This window comes from Oncorhynchus tshawytscha, linkage group LG16, assembly GCF_018296145.1.
Source record: "Oncorhynchus tshawytscha isolate Ot180627B linkage group LG16, Otsh_v2.0, whole genome shotgun sequence".
NCBI lineage: Eukaryota > Metazoa > Chordata > Actinopteri > Salmoniformes > Salmonidae > Oncorhynchus > Oncorhynchus tshawytscha.
This window is the reverse complement of record NC_056444.1, coordinates 55,998,857-56,011,875: the sequence shown is the minus strand read 5'-3', so window position 1 is coordinate 56,011,875 and position 13,019 is coordinate 55,998,857. Positions and strand designations below refer to the sequence as shown.

At 41.7% G+C, this 13,019-nt stretch overlaps 1 protein-coding gene across 4 annotated transcripts in view; it reads left to right on the top strand.

Annotated features, from left to right (window-relative positions):
* The window catches only part of LOC112215963 (thymocyte selection-associated high mobility group box protein TOX), a 124,821-nt gene that overhangs the window by 81,496 nt on the left and 30,306 nt on the right, over positions 1-13,019 (top strand). For all 4 annotated transcript variants that reach the window (XM_042299389.1, XM_042299387.1, XM_042299390.1 and 1 more), the window contains one exon: positions 11,686-11,946. In XM_042299389.1, coding sequence (XP_042155323.1) covers positions 11,686-11,946 — 261 coding nt within the window. The remainder of the gene's footprint in view (positions 1-11,685; positions 11,947-13,019) is intronic.

Here is a 13,019-nt window from a genome sequence, read left to right as displayed (position 1 = left end):
GACCACACCAGCAATTTCTCCATAGATTCCTGAAGGAAGACAGCCTGACTACATGTACCTGTGAAAAATACACAAATAATGTGAGATCAATTAAAGTAGTGCCAATCATGTTGGAGGTAAATGAAATAATGAAAACGTGTTGTTTATGCTTTACATTCCAAGTGTTGTCATCGATTCCTTGTGGAGACGCCACACTGCTGCTTTTGTCACATGAGATGGCAGCAGCTTTCCCCCAAAGTGTTTGTGTCTTGGGTGGCGTCCTGGTAATACTATTGCATTATCCTCTGCATAGTTGTTGACGAAGTTCACAACTCACTGCAAGTCCTCATGCTTCAGGTGTGACCTGTGCTCGCTTGGGCCGACTCTCTTTTTGATGAGAGGCATTAGAACATTCTCCTTGTATGACTGGTGGAGGAGAGTCAGTCGGGTTCTACTGATGCTGAAAGACAAATTCCAGATACAAATATACAGATACAATATTTTATCATTATTATACAAAATATGGCCGTAATCACCTCCAGACACACCTGGCTAACTAGAAGGGGTCATGTAATCATCTGTGGAGTCTTTTGTTTAGACATGTAGCTAGCTAGCTAGCTAAACAATGAACCATTATTCCAACCCATCACAGGAGGTTGGTGGCACCTGAATTGGGGAGGATGGGCTCGTGATAATGGCTCCTATGTAGTTATGTGGCAATATGAGCCAGGACCCCTTTAGTCATCACCTTGTTTTCTTTTGTTTATTGCATCTCCAGTTTTTGGTGATTTTGGGAGTATATGTTGTTGTCATATCATGGCCTTTATTTTCCTGACCTTTTCAGGTGGAATCATTGGCAAATTCAAGCACATATAGTATGCCTAATGGCCTATTTTAAAAGGATGGGGAATGATCCAAAACAGTTGTTCTGCCCTTAATGTGGGTTACTTTTGATGGCCCATCAATGTTGTGTCCTACGTCTGTGGACAAAATGTGGAGTCTAGTACAGAGTCGCCTTTGTGACTGTGTCCAGGGCTTTTCGTTGTGTCTAAGTAGCACCCTTCAACGCAGAGACAGGAGATTACAGTATCTCAGGCCCCTTCAAGAGAAAGCCACTAAACAAAAACAGCTTTCATTGACTCTAAGCTAGGAAACAGGTCTAGTCACTCAGTGGCTTTTTCCCAAAGGTATTCATTTGTTTGTTGTTACTGTACATGTAAGGGACTTTGTCATTTTTGCTTTGTTTACCAGTTGACATTCTTGCGGGTGACCTATTTAGTGGATCAACATGACATGGTTGTTGATCAGTGTTACCTGTGTTTTCCTACTGCATACTGTACCAGTATAACTCATAATATCACTAATTCACCCTATTGACTCGCGTCCGTGTGCCGCGTTTGATTCGAATCCAGGATTTTTAATGGCTCGTTCAATGATCCTGATTGAGATGTTCCAAGAAAAAGCATCACACCTGTCATTTGATCCTTCCTATCTATCATTGGATGCACATTATTCACACCCACACACTTCAAGTGCAATGATGTTAATTGCTACACATACATGTAAAATAAATGTAGTACATATTGTGGATTTACATCAACAATCATGGTCGCCATATTACCTGTGGCATCATGGGTAGTGTAGTAGTGTAGTGTAGTTGTCCTCATACGAGCCTTCCTCTAGCCCAGTGTTTCCCAAACTTGGTGCTGGAGCCCCCCCTGGGTTCATATTTTAGTTTTGGTCGTAGCACTACACATCTGATTCAAAAATCCAACTCATCGTCAAGCTTTGATGATTTGAATCAGCTGTGTAATGCTCGGGCAAAAATGAAAACGTGCACCCAGGGAGGGCCCCAGGACCAAGTTTGGGAAACCTTGCTCTAGCCTGTGTCTGCCCAGTGCATTGAGAATCCAGTGGTGCCCCAAATAATCAGGCTGATTGGATATCAGGCCAGTGGGACGGACAGGAAATGCTTTGATTGGGACTGGTCTGGAATGAGCGGTGAGGGTGATCCGTTTGGGTGATTACAGACTGGAGCCGGTGTGTGTTTACGTTGCTGTCGGCCTCCTCTCTGTTTTTACAGTCCCTGTCCCACTGGGGTTTCATTTACAATAGGGTTTTAACAGACTGGATTTATAACTTCCTCTCTATGTTATAATCAGTGTAAGGAGAGCAGACCTGAGTTTTTTTTAAACGATTTGAAATATTTTGCGTTTGCTACCTGGAGTGCAAGGAGGCTAAATAAAACACTTTTGAGACTTTTCTATTGGTTCCTTTGCGACAGGCGTACTGAATCAAGCACAGATCCAGTATTGAAAATACACTGAGTATACCGAACATTAGCCCTCACAACAGCCTCAATTCGTCGTGGACTCTACAAGGTGTCGAAAGCATTCCACAGGGATGCTGGCCCATGTTGACTCCAATGCTTCCCACAGTTGTGTCAAGTTGTCTGGATGCCCTTTGGGTGGTGGACCACACTTGATACACACAGGAAACTGTTAAGAGCGGAAAAAACCCAGAAGCGTTGCAGTTCTTGACACAAACTGGTGCGCCTGGCACCTACTACCATACTCTGTTCAAAGGCAATTAAATGTTTTGTCTTGTCCATTCACCCTCTGAATGGCACACATACACAATCCATGTCTCAATTGTCTCAAGTCTTAAAAATCCTTCTTAAAAATCCTTCTTAAACCTTTCTCCTCCCCTTCATCTACACTAATTGAAGTGGATTTAACATTGACATCAATAAGGGATCTCAATAAGGGATCATAGCTTTTACCTGGGTTCACCTGGTCAGTATATTGTATGTCATGGACAGAGCAGGTGTTCTTAATGTTTTGTTCACTCAGTGTAATTTCAAATAGAATTGGAACCCAGATCTGGTGTGTAGAGGGAGAGAAAGAATGATAGAGAATGATAGATTATTTTCTCTCTGTTACCTCGTTTTTCACTTTTGTACCGAACCTGCCTTGCTGTAGAAAGATACCCAGGGTCTTTTAAGAACCAGCTAGTTTTAGCTTGTTTGTGTTTGTGCCTTTGTTTCTTTTGTTGTTGAGAATGCAAGACAACGTGGGGCTCTTATATAGTCACGACCACAGGGGAGCTGTTGCTGATGGTCTAGATTAGAATAGAAACTTGGATAAAGTGGCTCCTCTCTCTCTCTGTTTCTGTCTATCTCTCTCTCTCTGTCTCTCTCTCTGTCTCTCTCTCTCTCTCTCTCTCTCTCTGTCCCCTTTCTCTCATTTTCTGTCTTTCTCTCTCCCCTTTCTCTCTTATTCTGTCTCTCTCCATCTCTCTCTCTCTCTCCAATCTCTCTCGCTCTTTCACCCCTCTCACCGACACACACATAATGCACTCAACGTAGACACAATATCCCTCCCCTCTCACCACACAGCAGCTTCGTCCAGTCAAGTGCGCTGCCCATAGGGTCCGTGCAGATGTTGTTTGGCCTCTCTGGCCCTGCGCTGTTTCCGACACACATCTCCACTGACTGACTCACAGCGCAGGGAGCAGAGACACGGTGGTAGCACATACACCACATGTGGGTGATGGTGAGGTGAAGCAAAGTTACTTAATGGTGACTCATGGTGTACCATTTATAGTCGGAGCACAACACACACACACACACACACACACACACACACACACACACACACACACACACACACACACCCCTTCCCTCTTCAGTGGATGTGCATATACAGGTCTCTTCTCATCATCTTTCCTTTCTGGTAATGTGAAAAGTTGCATGAGTAGATGACTAATCATGTGGAAAGGGTGACGCACATCTCTTTCCCGAGCCCAACTAGAACACTTTGTGCAATGCATAAAACAATGGAGAGAGTAGAGATGAAAGCCTTATCGTCTACCTCTATCTGTTGTGTACTGTTATTCTAAAGCAGTTACACCCCAAAAATATGCTCCTTCAACATTGAGACAACATTGAGACAACATTGAGGGAATAGGATGCCCACACCCATGCTGAGAGGATTTGTTAGGGTCGTCTTATGTAGGTCAGCCTATGTCAGCCAATAAATCCAATTATCATCAGCTTCTGAAGGAGTAGAAATGAAAGAAGAAATGGGCCTAGGGTCACCACAATCTCTGTGAGTGCGTTCCAGTTTTAGCTGAGATTTCCCTTTATGTTTCAGGTTCTACTGGACTAGACAACAGGACCGATACAAGACTATCCCAATATCTTTAGTATTGTAGCAGACTTCAAAAATACTATTTCAAATCATTAAAAATGCTTTTAAGCTGGGCTTGATTGAGCTTGCCTGGCGCAATGGAACCAATAGGATAGTTGCAAAAGATCTGGTACTCCAGACAGATGCGCATTTGAAATATTTCAAATAGTAGTTGAACTCAGGTCTGGAGTAAAGTGCATGAGGATGATCTAGTGAACGCCCTCCTTTGACTGTGACTCGCTAGGTCCTCCTCATCTAAATGTACATCGTGCTAACATCTTAAAACCACCTTATCAGCAGGGGAAGTAAACTGAATGATTCATGCACTCTTTTATGAGAACTTGAAACCTTGGATCTATTTTCAGCTCCACTCCATATGCAGTATTGCTGTTGCGGAGGGATTTAGAGAGGACTAAATAGTTTTAGCTTTTTTTCTCCCCCCACCCTCTCTCTCTCTCTCTCTCTCTCGCTCTCTCTCTTTCTCTCTCTCGCTCTCCCCCCCCCAGTGATCTTTCTCATCATATGGAGACCAAGGTCATGCCTGAAATACAATAGACGTGTAGACATCTGGTATAATACTGTGGAAAGTTAAATCTATATGAATGGCCCTGCCGCAGTAGATTCTCTCTGATGCACTCCTCGCGGTTCAGTGGAAGTAAATCACAATGTTCTCTTATTACCCTGACTGGAATGAGGGCATAGAGAAAGAACATGAGGGATCATCACCCCCCCCCCTGTTTGCCACGGCTTAAAGAGAATGACATCACGGAAATAAAAAATAAATGAGGATTATGGGTAGGCTATTGTGCCGTATGTGATTACCAGGGCTTCCACATTCCCCTAGTGGGAAGAGTGACTACAGGCTGACATCTTTTATTTATTCTTGTGATTTTAACCACAATGAATGGATGAAATACGGAAATGTGGTGCACCACAAATATCCCTGTTTTTGGCCCCTGACAAAGATCATGCTTTCTGGATGTTTCAAACAATTGTAGGAGTCTGTCAGAGCTTTATTTCTTTATACATACACTTATTACCCCGTCTGAGGAAAGAAGACACTTTTCAACCCATATGATCTAGTACATAATAAAAGTATAATAAAACATATACAAAAATACTTAAACAATGTGAAGGAATAAGCCTTTTCATACATTTATAATATGTCCATATATAGTTATAATCTGTTGTAGAAACATCTACCCAAGATCATTCACGTTCTTTATTACTTTACCAAACGTATCACGACATTAGTGATGTTCACAAAAAATAACAGCTTTTGACTGTCTAAATCAACATTTGGGCCATTTAAACAGCGTGTGTCCCTGCTATAGACAAGGGGAGACGGGCGATGTAAAGCATATGCAAGGTCTCTGCCTCCGATGTACAACAAATGTTTGACTTCCACACAAAATGACTTTGTTACTTATTTTAGGTTTAAGGTGGTACGTCGCACTCTTTTTATTTCTTGTATTCCGATCCACCTGCTCGAGACAAATGCAACGATTGCGTTGCCACGTCTGTGCGGTGAAGCAGTCGAGCTGAATAAATGTTTTAATCAGGACCGCGTCTTTGACGTAACGTTGCAGTGAACTTGATTTCACCACTCTCTCTGAAAACACATCCATCACGTACTACGCTGAATGTCCTTTGAAGAAGCAATAATGTAAATGAATCTAATGATGCAGCCGACCACCGGAGAAAGGCTAATACACGAGTATTCGACAGAGGACGTTGATGTTATCCCAGGATGGCTGTCTTGTGACATCTGAAATGGTGTGAAATCAAGAAAATAAGTGATGTAAACATATACAAAAACATTGGGGGTAATTCTAGTGCCAGATTTCAGGGGACTGTCAGCATATTATGGTGTGTTTCTTTTTCCACTCTGGTCAAAAGTCTTCCACATATAATTTATTTTGATGTGGTTTTGGTGGAGATCGAGCTCAGCTCAAATAGGCCACACACAGCTGTAATGGAGTGTGGAGAGGGGTTTTTTACCCAACTAAATTAGATCTATTTTGGTGTGACATTTGAGGGAATTGCCAGTGAGGGGAGCAGGATGGAAGATACCGCACTCCCCCTCCCCAAGGCTTCTGAAGGACATCACCTGTGACCCTGACACGGGATTGGATGGTGAAAACCGCCCCCTTTTCAGGTTACTTATCCCAGTTCTACCTGGCTGTCAGTCAGCCGGCTCTGAAATCCATCTTCTGCTCTTTTTCAATCGAGGGCCATTTATTGCCATTGCCATCTATTGTAGATGGCTGGTTCTGCTGATGCATAAAACCCAATGGAATTTTGTGTCAATTGAAAGCCTGGTGGATAGGTCACGTGCCCCAACGCACTGTCCTTTGTCTTTTTGACCATCGTTCTGAAACACGCACTCGTTCTCGTTGCTGAGTGTCGTTTTTGTCCTCTCTCTGCTCAAGAGGCTCTTCTTGGCTGCTGGATCTAGTCCTAGAATGTAATGTTGTGTTGTGTTTGAGTAGCCTATCCTAATCCAACTGTCATATATGCTGTGGGATACTAGTGGATTTATCCAATATTTTTATTCAACATTGATATGAATCCATATAATCACCGGTGTTAGATTATCGCATATGTGGACAGCCTACATGTGGAATGGAATTGTAGAGAGGAGGAGTTGTGTCGTGTCCTCAGAGCTTTACAAGCATTTTTTTCTCCGCAAAAAAAACCAAAACATTTCACCTTTCATGGGAGTGCGATGGTTGGGTAGCGAGGTTGAATTTTACATTTAGTTTTGACCCCTTCTGTTTTCTCCGCAGCCGCAATGTCCTGAAAGACAGTAGATATATGAATTATTTATCTGTATTTGAACATATTAAACTTGTAATGTCCTTGTCCCACATTTTATCCTCAAGGGCATCCAACAGACCTGTTAAAAGAATGGAAGGCCTGATTGTAAAATCGCCTCTTGCAGCATTCAAATCTTCTAACATGAATCCTACATCAATTTACTTTAATCTTGGAGAATGAATTGTCTGAAATACATGTTGTGGTAGTTCGGATAAAAGCTGGATGAAATGCAGGGGAAGCTTTAGCCATTTTAAGCATTTAAAAAGTGGTGAATCCATACAAGCAAAGAAGCTAGCGTTTCGTAACGTCTTAGCAACATACACTGCTTTACCAAAAGTATGTGGACACCTGCTTGTTGAACAGCTCATTCCAAAATCATGGACATTAATATGGTGTTTATCCTCCCTTTGCTACTATAACAGCCTCCACTCTTCTGGAAAGGCTTTCCACTAGATGTTGGAACATGCGGGAACTAATGCCACAAGAGCATTAGTCAGTTCGGGCACGGATGTTGGGTGATTGGGCCTGGCTCGCAGTCGGCATTCCAATTCATCCCAAGGTGTTCGATGGGGTTGAGGTCAGGGATCTGTGCAGGCCAGTCAAGTTCTTCCACACTAATCTCAACAAACCATTTCTGTATTGACCTCATTTTGTGCATGTGGGCATTGTTATGCTGAAACAGGAAAATGCCTTCCCCAAACTGTTGCCACAAAGTTGGAAGCACAGAATCGTCTAGAATGTCATTGTATGTTGTAGCGTTAAGATTTCCCTTCACTGGAATTAAGGGACCTAGCCCAAACCATGAAAAACAGCCCTAGACCAAAATTCCTCCTCTACCAAACTTTACAGCTGGCACTATGCATTGGGGCAGGTAGCGTTCTCCAGGCATCCGCCTAACCCAGATTAGTCTGTCGAACTGCCAGATGGTGAAGCGTGATTCATCACTCCAGAGAACGCGTTTCCATTGCTCGAGAGTCCAATCTGGCTTTAGAAGATGCTCATTCCAATGATACTTGCCTTATCCACCTTTTTGACACAACAAGCAGGAAAGTGAGAAGGGGAACTATACAGGAATGGTCATGTTAGACTTGCAGAAAGCTTTTGACACAGTGGACCATGATATTCTCCTGATGAAACTGAAATGCATGGGTCTAAATGGTGTAGCAGTGAATTGGTTTGGGTCTTATCTCACCAACAGAACACAAGTATGTAATGTTGGCGATGTTCTGTCAGAGGCCAAATAAATATCCTGTGCAGTACCGCAGGTATCAATTTTAGGGCCTCTCTTATTTCTTATATGCGTTAATGATATGCCAAGTACAGTAAAGTGCTTTATGCTGATGACTCAGCCATACTGGTATCAGGGATGGATACAGTTTACATAAAGGAAACCCTGAGTAAAGAATTGCATTTTGTTAGAGATTGGTTGACTGACAACAATATGTCGCTAAGTTTGGGAAACACTTTAGTGATTTTGTTTGGAACAAAACGTAGATTGCTTAGGGCTGACAATATAAGGGTAAACTATGCAGACAAGGAGATTGAACCTAAAACAAGTGTAACTTATTTTGGTGTGTCCCGAGATCAATCCCTTTCTGGAGATCTGATTGCTGCTGAAATGATTTCTAAAATGGCGAATAAATTGAAATGATTGATATTTTAACATCGAAGTTAAGAAACTGCTTGTCTCAACCTTGATCCCGTGTCATTTTGATTATGCCTGCTCTGCTTGGTATAGTGGGCTATCAAAAAAGTTATATGCAGGGCCTGCAAAATAATGTTATCAGGTATATGCTGAATGTCCCCCCTAGGACCCACACAGGGGTACAGGACTTCCGGGAGGTGGGCATGTTGCCTTTGGAGTCAAACTTAATTAAACTTAATCATTATGTTTGACATCTTAAATGATCTTGCCACAGGTTATATGAAGAACCACATTGATATGCTCAATAACCAACACAGTTACAATACCAGATCTAGTGTTATGTCTTGTAAAATGTTCATTTGAACAAGGTTGTCTAAGTAAGAGAAACCACTCCACTGCCCCTTGTGCCCCCTACTGCTGGTCAGGAGTATTTATTTGAATTACATGTATGATGTGCAATGGACAGAGTGTTTTAATGTGAAATGAATATGGTTGATTTTTAAGGTTAGGGAGAAGTGAAGTGAATAGTGTCACTTTTTAGGATGTCAATATAAATGAATGTATTTATGGTTGTTTGTAATTTTGTCTTGCCTTTTGTCATTATATGTGTTATTGTTTTTACCACCGAGGACCACTTTGGAAAAACAGGCATTTTAATGAATACTTTCAAGTGATATCCTCTGGTTCTACGTTGTACATTTTGTTGTATATGTCTGTTACTCAAAATAAATCCCATTCAATTACGGCGAGCTTTACACCACTCAAGCCGATGCTTGGCATTGTGCATGGTGATCTTAGCCTTGTGTGCGGCTGCTCGGCCATGGAAACCCATTTCACGAAGCTTCCGATGACAGTTATTGTGCTGACGTTGCTTCCAGAGGCAGTTTGGAAGTCGATAGTGAGTGTTTCAACCGAGGACAGACAATTTTTACACTCTACATGCCGTTGTTACTCAGAGACATTTCCACTTCACAATAATAGCCGGGGCAGCTCTAGCAGGGCAGGAATTTGACGAACTGACTTGTTGGAAAGGTGGCATCATATGACGGTGCCACGTTGAAAGTCACTGAGCTCTTCAGTAAGGTCATTCTACTGCCAATGTTAGTCTTTGGAGATTGCATGGCTGTTTACTCGATTTTACGGGTGTGGCTGAAATAGCAGATTCAACTAATTAGAAGCGGTGTCCACATACTTTTGTATATATAGTGTAACAGTCAATAAATGTATCCTAGATTCAAGTATCTAATTGATACTTGATGTCATAAAGTGTCTTAATAACAGCTGTTCTTTCATTGTTGTGCACATGTTCAAATGCACAGTAAACTACCTCATATTACTGTATAGCCAAGTTATGACAAACCACACAGAGTCCCATAAAGTATCCCTTCAATACCATTGGTAGGTTCATTCAGAGAATAATAGGACTGATTAGAGCCAGATAAATTCATAGGACTTTCTGCAGTAGTCTAATTATGGTGTTCCCAAATGACATACTTGAAAATACTTGCTAAGTGGACATATTTGCCTTTTTTTCAAGAAATCCTTATATATTACAATAATATGCAATATTTATCTTGCTCATTAGACAAAACTATAGTAGCACTGCCCTTGAAAGTGTTTTGAGAAGTGCAATTCCGATGGACAAAGTAGAAAATAAATATGGGTTGTCATTAACCTGTTTTGTGAGAATACGAGCTCTCACTGAAGTTGAATACAATAGTAATTGTAGTATTGTGTTATCAGCCCGTACACATGTAAAGTGTATGTCATGAAAACATCAAGAAAAAAACCCAGCCTTTTATCTTGGTTCCATGCACCAACACAGCCTGTTGGACCATGCTTTATTTTCCTCAGTATTTCTTTCCATTTGTTTGCTAAAAGTATTTGTTTGCAAGATAAATGGCTGCTCTGGCAGGCGAGGTGACGGCCTACACGAAGATGATATTGAATTGATTTCTGAAATGTTGCAGAACGGACTGCTTGATGTGTACCCCGAGACATGAATCATAAAAATTCTATTAAAAAGCTCTTGAATGGCTGACACTGGAATACCATTTGTGATGATTAATTTTCCCCAGTCATTATAAAGGGAGTCAGCATCAGATTGCCTCTGACAAAATTGCTTTTCATTCCCTGGTGAATACCCTCAGTGTGCTTTTGAGAGTGCAAAACCATATTTCTCAGCATAATATTATGTCAAGATGGCCCTTGAAGATACCACAGTGAGGCTTCCTTCTCTACCACCTGATTTACATATGCAGAATCATGAGAACGTTTTTCACCTTGTTCTGATAGAGGGAGAGAAGAGTTATTTAGTCACCTTAGATACAACTCATGACGTCAAGACTGTCAGGGGAATTTAGTTAACTCCATCTCCACCAAATTCAGTTCAGGAATTTGATTGAAATCCCATTATTAATCAGAACATTGAGAAATGTTAGTCAATGTGAGGATCTTTAATTCAAAGAGTTAAAGTAATTGACCCCAACCCTGGTGTTTGTTGCCAGTGCTCCACGAGTAAAGATTTGTTTGGCTTCTTGATTAATAAGCCATTCATCTTCAAAAGACATTGAAGTAAATTATTTTCATCATCACAAACAGATTTCTTTGTTTGTACATGCTCCTGCTTTCTGGGCTGACTCTGAGGCCCCCTAGTCAGAGAGAGCTTTACATCATTCTGCATTATAACATGCTCTAGGATTGATTTCAAAAGCTGAGTGAGCACATTAGTATTGGTTATTAAAGTAGGATTTGTATATTCATGTTTTCCTACGTAGAGAAGCATGTGCAGTTGTGGTTTCAGTTGAATTCATGGTAGTTTAATCTCCTACTAGATGACTGTAATTTGTGGCATCATGAACGATGGCATTTGCTGTTATATTTTATTTCATTATCTCAACTCCTATGCTCTACACTCTCACCATATCACTCATTTTACCGTAAGAACTCGAGTTAGCAAGGTTTCCAATGTGTTCATCACAAATGGAAAATAAACTGAAAATGTGAACCTTGAACTTGAAACTCATCCCATCACCTTGTCTCCCCTCTCAGAACTACTCCAGTCAGGGCCGAGGAAGCAACAGTGGAGGAGGAGGGGATGAAGACTACGAGATCCCCCCCATTACGCCCCCCAACCACGCGGATCCTTCTCTGCTGCACCTTATGGACCCTGAGTCAGGCTACACCTTTCACTCGCTGCCCCACAACGGCCTGCTCAACCCCTACTCCTACCCGGAGCTGCCCGCAGCCCTCATGATGTCCAACATGCTGAGCCAAGATAGCCATCTTCTCTCGGGGCATAACATGCACTCGGTAAGATTCACCAGTTACAGTCTTTCTCCTCTTCTGTCTCTTCCTCTTTCTCCTCCTCACTCATCCAGAGCTGCAGGTTGGTTTATGTATATCGTCATGGAATGTTTGCGAACACTTTTCTTAAAGCCTGCAGGTATAACGCATTAGGATGCAGTTATAATGCATTGCACGACTTGTTTATGAGCATGTATGACAATTGAATTGGTTGTTTTGTCGTCGTTGGACTGTTGTTAGGGTTGGTATGAAGGTATAACCAGTATTTGTTTGCCAATGCAGAGTAGGATTCAATTCAATGGTTTGTTAATTGCCACATATTTTCAGTGTGGCTTCATAAGGGACATGTTCTGGTTTTAGAACAGGGAAACACGCTCGTTTCAATTTGCAGCCGTCTAACAGGCCTATTACAGAGTGTGGAACAAAAGCTTACAGAGACCCCAGCAGACACATGCAACAATTTTGCTTTACACATGATGCTTTTTAACTCCCAGACCTTTGCGACAGACTCCTTCATGTCTATTCAAATCGTCAAACTCAAAAAGATTTGATTCGCTCAAAGTGAACACAGAAAGGGAGCAACGAGCTGTGCGGTGCACATTTTCATTCAGTCTCTAATAGACAAGGCGGAAAAAGGGGGGTCTTGGAGGAGAAAGGGTTCTCCCTTGTCAGCTACTTTTCTCCTTCATAAGGATGCCGAGGACCTCCATTCCAACGCCAGTAAGCGTCTATTTCACGTGTTAAACATGGTTCACACTGAACATGCAAACACCCCTGGCGTACACATTCAAGTTTTTTAATCACGAAATCGAACGAGATGAATTATGGAGGACCTGCGTGTGAATAATTCAGTTTTATATACTTTCATCTGACACAAATATAACTTTTGGGTTATAAATATTCATGGTTTAATGTGAGCATCCGTGGCATTTATCCTTGGTTAATCAGGTCTTATGCGATTTTGGAATCAAAGTGCATATGTTGTACATTTTATGTGTGTGGCAGACTGGGCTTAAGTCACTGTGTTGAACATACCAGTGAGCTGAATATGGGTGGTATAGTGATATATAGTAGGCTAC